This window comes from Leptonotus elevatus, chromosome 20 (genome assembly GCF_054856555.1).
Source record: "Leptonotus elevatus isolate MCC_2025b chromosome 20, RoL_Lele_1.0, whole genome shotgun sequence".
NCBI lineage: Eukaryota > Metazoa > Chordata > Actinopteri > Syngnathiformes > Syngnathidae > Leptonotus > Leptonotus elevatus.
This window is the reverse complement of record NC_141258.1, coordinates 12,196,825-12,206,776: the sequence shown is the minus strand read 5'-3', so window position 1 is coordinate 12,206,776 and position 9,952 is coordinate 12,196,825. Positions and strand designations below refer to the sequence as shown.

Sequence of the window (9,952 nt, the reverse complement as noted above, 5' to 3'; positions counted from 1 at the left end):
TCCTAGTGACGACATGATGATACCTTCATGTGCTATCAGGAAAATTGCAAGTCGGACCGCTAACTCTTAAATCCTGTTCACTATTTAGGACACACCGCAATTAATGAAATAAAGACATATAAGTAGCAGTAATGGTAGTAGTAATAGTAATAGAATGTAATAATGCGTCGTACAAATGTGATCCGTACAGTGCAGTGTTTATAAAACTAACATGAACATTTGTTTTGTCGGCCACCGTAGGTTTTTGTTCCATCCAAGATGGCGCTGCGCACAGTGTCTTCTGGTGTGCTCAAAAAATATTTTGATTTAAGGGTCAACAATGCGAAGACGTTTATCACAACAGGTACAAATAATATTTAGTTAATATGGGATTTGTTTATATGATTCTTGGTTTGTGTGTGTTTGTGTTTTTTATTGTGTCCGAGCTGCATCGGGTCATAGTGCGGACAGTGGACACACCGTCTCGTCTTGTGTTGTAAAAACGCATCTTCGTAAAATCACTCGCGAAATGTAATCGCCACAATTAAACGTATACAGTAGTTGGTGCTATGATGTTAAAACGAAATGTCATATAATTGTCGTGGAAAACAATTATTAGCTTTGTTACCACCTACTATGGATTTTAATAACAGGCAATTCAAGTGTCCGGGGGGTCCCAAGCAGAAATTAATTAGGAACACTACTCTAACCTGTCATCATTTTAACAATAAAAACAAACAAAAGAATTGTGAACGTGTTTTTTTTCGTTTCACTTTAACGCACCCCTAAATTCAGTGCTGGCAAGCATTAAGCTTGCACTTCAGTAAATTAGCACCTGCAGAAAATACAAGGCAATTAAAGTATCAATTAGCTTAAAACATACGAATGATGAGTCAAAATTAAAATCTTCAAATTAGAATCTTTAAAATTTCGGGAATTGTTCTGTACAAAAAAAATAAAACTTCTTCATAGTAACACAAATACTAAGAAAGTTGTCACAATGCAAAATACATCCCAATTGCAGCATCACTTAAAAATACAAATCTTAAACCACATTATGACCACCCACCAACGCCCTGCCAAAGGTGCTTATGGACCTTTGCTTTTGCAAATGCTGTTACCGTGTCCTGCCACTAAGTGGCGCCCAAACTCGTGGGCCCCTAGCAGCTGCCTGGTTGGCTTGTCTTTTGACAAGAATCACCTCTGGTTTTAGCCCCAAAATATTTTTGATTAAATAGTGCTATTTTTATGATTGTACTGGAAAGCAAGGTGAATTACAATGCTTAATGTAGCCTAAATAAATCTATAATACAGTGCTCAAATCAACAGTTAAAAGAGCAAATTAATATTTACCCTTTAAAGACTTACAGTATAGTACTAACTACAGTATTTGTGTGTTTCCACATAACAGCATTCCTCTGTCTCCGGCGTCCTCCTTTGGGCCCGATGCCGAATGAAGACATTGATGTTGAAAACATTGACACAATCGAGAAATATCGCAGCTACAACCGTTACTTCCGAATGGCTGAAGAGGAGAAGAAAAAGCAGGTCTGGTGGAAGACCTACCAGGAATATAGGGAGAAAGAGGATCCTGAACATGGTGAGAAATAATCAAGAATATTATGGGGATAATTGATCAGGATAATGATTTAGGCAAAGACTTAGACGGCTGTGTGTTTTGACAGGTGCTGAGCTAGTAAACATTGGACTGCCTAGTAATCGACCTTCGAGAACCAATCAAGTGAGGGAGAGGAGGCAGATGATGAAGGACAACAAGAAGAATGTCGAACTGGAGAGGGCCTGTCGTTTACGCACATGTCGGTTCAATCAAGATGCGTGAATGTGGATGTTTGTCGGAATGTGACCTGCGATTGGCGGGCAACCATTCACCCACTTCGAACCTTAGTGGGGATTAACGGTGTGGAAGTTAATTGATGATGGGTTTCATTTTGTCTTTTTCTACCCCAGTTAAGATATCTTTGGATCGAGTGCAGGAAGTGTGGGAGAAGAGCATTGGTCCATTTCATATAAGAAGACTGGCAGACCACTATGGGGTCTTCAGGGATCTTTTCCCCAAGGCGTATTTCCTGCCTCAAATCCCACTGCGGATTTGCTATAGCCAAGGGACAAGTGCTCAAGTACATTATGGCAATGAACTAACACCAACAGAAGTATGAACAGTACAACAATGGATTGTCCTTTTTTATTTTTGCTTTTTTTTTTTAAAAAAATGTGTGCTTTATTTTCTCAACCAGACAACATCTGCTCCTGTGGTCAGCTTTAATGCAGATGAAGGCTCCCTGTGGACCCTCCTGCTCACCTCCCCAGGTCAGGAGGCCTGTTTCGATACAATACATTGATCTGCTATTGTTGAATATTAAACATTTCTGTGTATTGTAGATGAACATCTTCTCGATAATGAAGCTGAATACGTGCACTGGCTTGTGTAAGTCATTCACTTTAAATCAATGTTATTTTTTATTCCACTTTACTTTCAAATTTTTTTGGGGTGCAAAAGGCTCTCGCATAAAAATTACACGACAGCTAAACTAAACTTGCTCAATATTGTAATATTAATGAGGTACTACATGTTTGTCCTGCATGTCATTTGAAATGCCCCAAAAAATATTAGGCCTAATTGACCAGCAGTTGACCAATCACAGCGTGACGCGATTGGTCAACTGCTGGTCACATGACATATGGACGCCATCTTGTTACCCTGCTGAAACAGAGTTGGCCAAACTCTCTCTACCCTCTGTATTGACCTTTTGCACGTGACGTCTCAGCCCTCATGGGAACGCCCCCTACGGGACGCTGGACGACCTTTGCATTGCGAGGTATATTGTCCCCCGGCGTGAGCGGAGCATCTCGTCCCAGAGACTCAGCCAGCGACAAGCTTTTGAATCAGCCCCGGTGTAAGGAGAAGAGACGGCATTGACTACATAATGATATAGGTCGTGCGCTGTTGAATTCCGGCAAAGTCGGCGATTTGATTGACTTGGTAAAAACAGCAGGCAACAGAAGGTAAGGGGCTGTTTTCAAACTAGCGATCTCCAACTTAAGTAAATATTGCGCTCTATGAGTCCCGACTAAATGTGCAACTCCGACTGACAGTCGAACTTCGGTTGAAGTAGTAGATTCCATGGCTCGAAGGGCAATAATAACTTTTAATTAGTAAAATAACAGTCACTAAGTCGATTCCGGGTCACGTCCACTTCCATTCAACAATCATTTCCTTCCGCCGTCCGTCATAGGGCAGTCACGTGATCACGTGACGTCGGTGCAAATGGTCAATACGTCTCTGGCACAGCTAAGACATGTCTGCCATCTAGTGTTGAATGCTGATATTACAACTTAAAATGACACTGCATGTTCACAGTTTATTCAGCTCCTGCTAATTTTGAATATGAATGAAGCAATATTTTTTTTCCATAATTTTTTTCCTCCGTGATTTCCCCCCCTCCAATATAGTGTATTATATATTATATAAATATATTATAATATATGAATAATAATAATATATAAATATATATATTATATTATACCATAGTGGAAAATGTATAGATACAGCGAGCGTGAGCAAAAAAAAACGCAATATAATATAGTGTAACGTTACACGCGCGGTTGCGTGACATTATATGAATTGTGTTTCTGCAGTGGGAACATACCAGGTGGAGCGGTTCAGTCTGGAGAAGAACTCTGTCATTATCTACCTCCATTTCCCGCAAGAGGGACCGGTTTCCACCGCTACATTTACGTCCTTTTCCAGCAGGAGGGGCCCATAAACTTCCAGGAAGATTTGAGGCCCTTGCCGTGGTGAGAAACAGACCTCGCATCACCTGGACGCAAAATGACATCTCCGAATTTTTTAATAAAGTAAACAATCATTGCTTCTTTTTTTCTTCTAGTCATTCACTGGCAGAGCGTACGTTCAAAACGGTGGATTTCTATAGAAAGCACCAAGACAGCATGACACCAGCAGGTCTGGCGTTCTTCCAGTGCCAATGGGATGAATCGGTCACCAGCACCTTTCACAACACCCTCAGTGAGTAACACTAGCATCCAAAACAAGTCTTGTGACTTTATAAGAGATGATACATATGAATGATATCTTCACCTGCAGATATGAGGGAGCCAGTGTTTGAATTCATCCGGCCTCCAGTGTACCATCCACCACAAGTGAAATTCCCCCATGGACAACCCTTACGTTACCTGGACAGATACAGAGATGGAAAGGAGCAAACTTACGGCATATACTGATGAGCAGGCATGACAAACGTTTCAAATTTCAAATCGACTAATATGACAAGCATATATCTGGCGTCGGGCCAAAAACCTTGTACCTCCAAAATAAGCACTTTTTCAGGAGACCCCCAAAACGGCATGTTTGTTTAACCATAACATTGCAACATCAAAGAGAGAAAGGTCAATAATTTGTAAAAAAATGACAACCACACGTTTGTATAGATTTTTGAAAAAATATGAAATTTGCCAAATTGTGACTTGCGAGGTTTTGGCCCAACACCAGTGATATTATGTACATGTTCAAATGCCGACAAATGTCACTTCTGTCTTTTTGTATATGTTTTGGGCTTGTTTGAGGAATGAGGAATATGATATTAATAAAAATGCTTTGTCACGATTGATATGATATACTGTACCTCTAAATATATCTGTCAGAATATTCATTTTTCTACATGTGGATTGAATACATCAGGATTATATAAAACTCAAAATAAATCAGTAGATTTGATTGGGGGAAAACAACTTGTTTCTTTTCGGAATTGTTCTATTCTATACCTTACTCTACAAAATACTCCAACAATTGTGGTCCAGTGATTACAAACAACACTTTTTAATGCACACACAAAACATAAATTAATTGAATAATGAAGGGAGGGAGGAGCAGTTGATGAAATAAAAACCTAGACATTACAAAGGAAATTTTGACAAATTGTTGATATCTCACATTGCATTTTGGGTTTTCTTCAGAGGGCCTTAGGATTGTTTAGGACCCAAATATATGATTGCCTCATATTAAAATTTACACAAAAAAAACTGATGAATATTTAGTTTTGGAATCAGATGCTAGAAAAAACTTCTCATGTTAAATATTACATTTATTTTAACCTAGGGATTGGTAACCAAAAGTGAAGCAAAACACAAGTCGATGCACATAATTTGCTTTGGCGGGCCACATAAAGTGTTGTGGCAGGCGAGATATGGCCCCCAGACCTTGAGTTTGACACCTGTGGTATTGCCAGACAACCTTTCACACTAACAATCACACCTTCTAACAAGTTCGCGTTTCAGCAAACTTAACACGTTTTTGGAATGTGGGAGGAAGCTGGAGTGCCCTGAAGAAAAAAAATGTGGCAAAAGTATCCATACTTGATTCAATTAGGCCTACTTAAAAACATTAAAATACAAATAAAAGAAAAACTCAGAAATGTACTTGAGTACAAAAGTAAAATGATATTTTTGCTGTCAATTATGCAATCCCCATTTTGATAAATCTCTGAAATAAAGCCATGTCTGTGGAATATTTTGAGTCTCCAATTCTGTTGTCCTTGATGCTTCTTGATGTCTTTTTATGTTATGTTTTTTATATGTCCCATTGTCATCCATAGATGTTGAAAAAGTAATGACCCTATAAACTTCCTAGATGTAGGGAATAAAAAGGAAAATAAAAAAATACTCAAGTACTGTTCAGAAAAATGCCAAAAATATATATAATATATATATATAATATATGACTATATATAATATATACGTTGAGAGGAACCAGTTGAGGTGGCTGGGGCATCTGGTTCGGATGCCTCCTGGGCGCCTCCCTGGGGAGGTGTTCCGGGCATGTCCTACCGGCAGGAGGCCCCGGGGACGACCCAGGACACGCTGGAGAAAATCCATATCAATTGAGATTGACGTTTTTTCCCATTGTTTTTGTTGTTGTTGTAGCGCTATGTTGCACAGGTGGTACAGGTGACGCTAATTAGAGCCAATTAGCACCAGCTGTAGACACTTGCCACTTACAATAAAAGTTTATGTGGATTGTCCTCACTCAACTGTCACTGAAAGATGGCTCATGTTTGGCTCGTTGTTGTGCTGGCACATGCTTTTTTAATGGAAATAGGTGAGCAACACATTTTCATTATTATAATTTTTTTTCTTTTCAGAGTGGTTTGTGTATGGTAATGAGTTTTTGTGTTTGCAGGACTTTGTTTTCCATCTGGACCAGCTGAATCTGATGTAGGCTTTCAAAAAGGTGAGCCAGGTGAGACCTTTATTTATGAAATAAGTGTTTCATGTTAATTTGTTTTGTTTAACATAGGTGCACATCACGATGCTTCACTTAAGGGGGTTTATCAACTTCTCAAGTCCTTGGACTCTGCGTCGATGCATCAAGGTGAGGAAAATAGTGACTTCAGTTATGTCGTCAGTGATTTACTTTTATCACTGCACACAACTAAACAAATGTTAATACAAAGTACACAATCATAGAAAAATGATAATTAGACATATATCATCGAAGTTCTTTTTAATGCTTGGCACTTTGTAAAGAGGTATAATTTTGACCAACAGACCCAGACCTATTGGTCACTGAAGAAGTGGAAGTGGAACTTGATGCTGTGCCCAGCCGCAACATGAGCCAGGACGTGCCCAGCCGCAACATGAGCCAGGACGTGCCCAGCCGCAACATGAGCCAGGACGTGCCCAGCCGCAACATGAGCCAGGACGTGCCCAGCCGCAACATGAGCCAGGACGTGCCCAGCCGCAACATGAGCCAGGACGTGCCCAGCCGCAACATGAGCCAGGACGTGCCCAGCCGCAACATGAGCCAGGACGTGCCCAGCCGCAACATGAGCCAGGACGTGCCCAGCCGCAACATGAGCCAGGACGTGCCCAGCCGCAACATGAGCCAGGACGTGCCCAGCCGCAACATGAGCCAGGACGTGCCCAGCCGCAACATGAGCCAGGACGTGCCCAGCCGCAACATGAGCCAGGACGTGCCCAGCCGCAACATGAGCCAGGACGTGCCCAGCCGCAACATGAGCCAGGACGTGCCCAGCCGCAACATGAGCCAGGACGTGCCCAGCCGCAACATGAGCCAGGACGTGCCCAGCCGCAACATGAGCCAGGACGTGCCCAGCCGCAACATGAGCCAGGACGTGCCCAGCCGCAACATGAGCCAGGACGTGCCCAGCCGCAACATGAGCCAGGACGTGCCCAGCCGCAACATGAGCCAGGACGTGCCCAGCCGCAACATGAGCCAGGACGTGCCCAGCCGCAACATGAGCCAGGACGTGCCCAGCCGCAACATGAGCCAGGACGTGCCCAGCCGCAACATGAGCCAGGACGTGCCCAGCCGCAACATGAGCCAGGACGTGCCCAGCCGCAACATGAGCCAGGACGTGCCCAGCCGCAACATGAGCCAGGACGTGCCCAGCCGCAACATGAGCCAGGACGTGCCCAGCCGCAACATGAGCCAGGACGTGCCCAGCCGCAACATGAGCCAGGACGTGCCCAGCCGCAACATGAGCCAGGACGTGCCCAGCCGCAACATGAGCCAGGACGTGCCCAGCCGCAACATGAGCCAGGACGTGCCCAGCCGCAACATGAGCCAGGACGTGCCCAGCCGCAACATGAGCCAGGACGTGCCCAGCCGCAACATGAGCCAGGACGTGCCCAGCCGCAACATGAGCCAGGACGTGCCCAGCCGCAACATGAGCCAGGACGTGCCCAGCCGCAACATGAGCCAGGACGTGCCCAGCCGCAACATGAGCCAGGACGTGCCCAGCCGCAACATGAGCCAGGACGTGCCCAGCCGCAACATGAGCCAGGACGTGCCCAGCCGCAACATGAGCCAGGACGTGCCCAGCCGCAACATGAGCCAGGACGTGCCCAGCCGCAACATGAGCCAGGACGTGCCCAGCCGCAACATGAGCCAGGACGTGCCCAGCCGCAACATGAGCCAGGACGTGCCCAGCCGCAACATGAGCCAGGACGTGCCCAGCCGCAACATGAGCCAGGACGTGCCCAGCCGCAACATGAGCCAGGACGTGCCCAGCCGCAACATGAGCCAGGACGTGCCCAGCCGCAACATGAGCCAGGACGTGCCCAGCCGCAACATGAGCCAGGACGTGCCCAGCCGCAACATGAGCCAGGACGTGCCCAGCCGCAACATGAGCCAGGACGTGCCCAGCCGCAACATGAGCCAGGACGTGCCCAGCCGCAACATGAGCCAGGACGTGCCCAGCCGCAACATGAGCCAGGACGTGCCCAGCCGCAACATGAGCCAGGACGTGCCCAGCCGCAACATGAGCCAGGACGTGCCCAGCCGCAACATGAGCCAGGACGTGCCCAGCCGCAACATGAGCCAGGACGTGCCCAGCCGCAACATGAGCCAGGACGTGCCCAGCCGCAACATGAGCCAGGACGTGCCCAGCCGCAACATGAGCCAGGACGTGCCCAGCCGCAACATGAGCCAGGACGTGCCCAGCCGCAACATGAGCCAGGACGTGCCCAGCCGCAACATGAGCCAGGACGTGCCCAGCCGCAACATGAGCCAGGACGTGCCCAGCCGCAACATGAGCCAGGACGTGCCCAGCCGCAACATGAGCCAGGACGTGCCCAGCCGCAACATGAGCCAGGACGTGCCCAGCCGCAACATGAGCCAGGACGTGCCCAGCCGCAACATGAGCCAGGACGTGCCCAGCCGCAACATGAGCCAGGACGTGCCCAGCCGCAACATGAGCCAGGACGTGCCCAGCCGCAACATGAGCCAGGACGTGCCCAGCCGCAACATGAGCCAGGACGTGCCCAGCCGCAACATGAGCCAGGACGTGCCCAGCCGCAACATGAGCCAGGACGTGCCCAGCCGCAACATGAGCCAGGACGTGCCCAGCCGCAACATGAGCCAGGACGTGCCCAGCCGCAACATGAGCCAGGACGTGCCCAGCCGCAACATGAGCCAGGACGTGCCCAGCCGCAACATGAGCCAGGACGTGCCCAGCCGCAACATGAGCCAGGACGTGCCCAGCCGCAACATGAGCCAGGACGTGCCCAGCCGCAACATGAGCCAGGACGTGCCCAGCCGCAACATGAGCCAGGACGTGCCCAGCCGCAACATGAGCCAGGACGTGCCCAGCCGCAACATGAGCCAGGACGTGCCCAGCCGCAACATGAGCCAGGACGTGCCCAGCCGCAACATGAGCCAGGACGTGCCCAGCCGCAACATGAGCCAGGACGTGCCCAGCCGCAACATGAGCCAGGACGTGCCCAGCCGCAACATGAGCCAGGACGTGCCCAGCCGCAACATGAGCCAGGACGTGCCCAGCCGCAACATGAGCCAGGACGTGCCCAGCCGCAACATGAGCCAGGACGTGCCCAGCCGCAACATGAGCCAGGACGTGCCCAGCCGCAACATGAGCCAGGACGTGCCCAGCCGCAACATGAGCCAGGACGTGCCCAGCCGCAACATGAGCCAGGACGTGCCCAGCCGCAACATGAGCCAGGACGTGCCCAGCCGCAACATGAGCCAGGACGTGCCCAGCCGCAACATGAGCCAGGACGTGCCCAGCCGCAACATGAGCCAGGACGTGCCCAGCCGCAACATGAGCCAGGACGTGCCCAGCCGCAACATGAGCCAGGACGTGCCCAGCCGCAACATGAGCCAGGACGTGCCCAGCCGCAACATGAGCCAGGACGTGCCCAGCCGCAACATGAGCCAGGACGTGCCCAGCCGCAACATGAGCCAGGACGTGCCCAGCCGCAACATGAGCCAGGACGTGCCCAGCCGCAACATGAGCCAGGACGTGCCCAGCCGCAACATGAGCCAGGACGTGCCCAGCCGCAACATGAGCCAGGACGTGCCCAGCCGCAACATGAGCCAGGACGTGCCCAGCCGCAACATGAGCCAGGACGTGCCCAGCCGCAACATGAGCCAGGACGTGCCCAGCCGCAACATGAGCCA

At 48.4% G+C, this 9,952-nt stretch overlaps 1 protein-coding gene across 1 annotated transcript; it reads left to right on the top strand.

Moving 5' to 3' along the window:
- Window positions 1–210: 210 nt before the first annotated feature.
- On the top strand, window positions 211–4,625 carry mrpl38 (mitochondrial ribosomal protein L38). Its single transcript, XM_086064417.1, has 9 exons — window positions 211–343; window positions 1,391–1,579; window positions 1,665–1,796; window positions 1,948–2,150; window positions 2,235–2,307; window positions 2,380–2,425; window positions 3,637–3,795; window positions 3,888–4,024; window positions 4,103–4,625. The coding sequence occupies exons 1-9, from the start codon at window positions 259–261 to the stop codon at window positions 4,237–4,239; spliced, it is 1,161 nt and encodes a 386-aa protein (XP_085920543.1). The 5' UTR covers window positions 211–258; the 3' UTR covers window positions 4,240–4,625.
- Window positions 4,626–9,952: the final 5,327 nt, after the last annotated feature.

Bases quoted from the DNA above. Each gene is read 5' to 3' on its own strand.
- mrpl38 (XM_086064417.1), top strand. From the start codon at position 259: ATGGCGCTGCGCACAGTGTCTTCTGGTGTGCTCAAAAAATATTTTGAT. The intron at 2,151-2,234 runs GTATGAACAGTA...TTTCTCAACCAG, and splicing joins ATGAACTAACACCAACAGAA to ACAACATCTGCTCCTGTGGT. The intron at 3,796-3,887 runs GTGAGAAACAGA...TTTTTCTTCTAG, and splicing joins GATTTGAGGCCCTTGCCGTG to TCATTCACTGGCAGAGCGTA.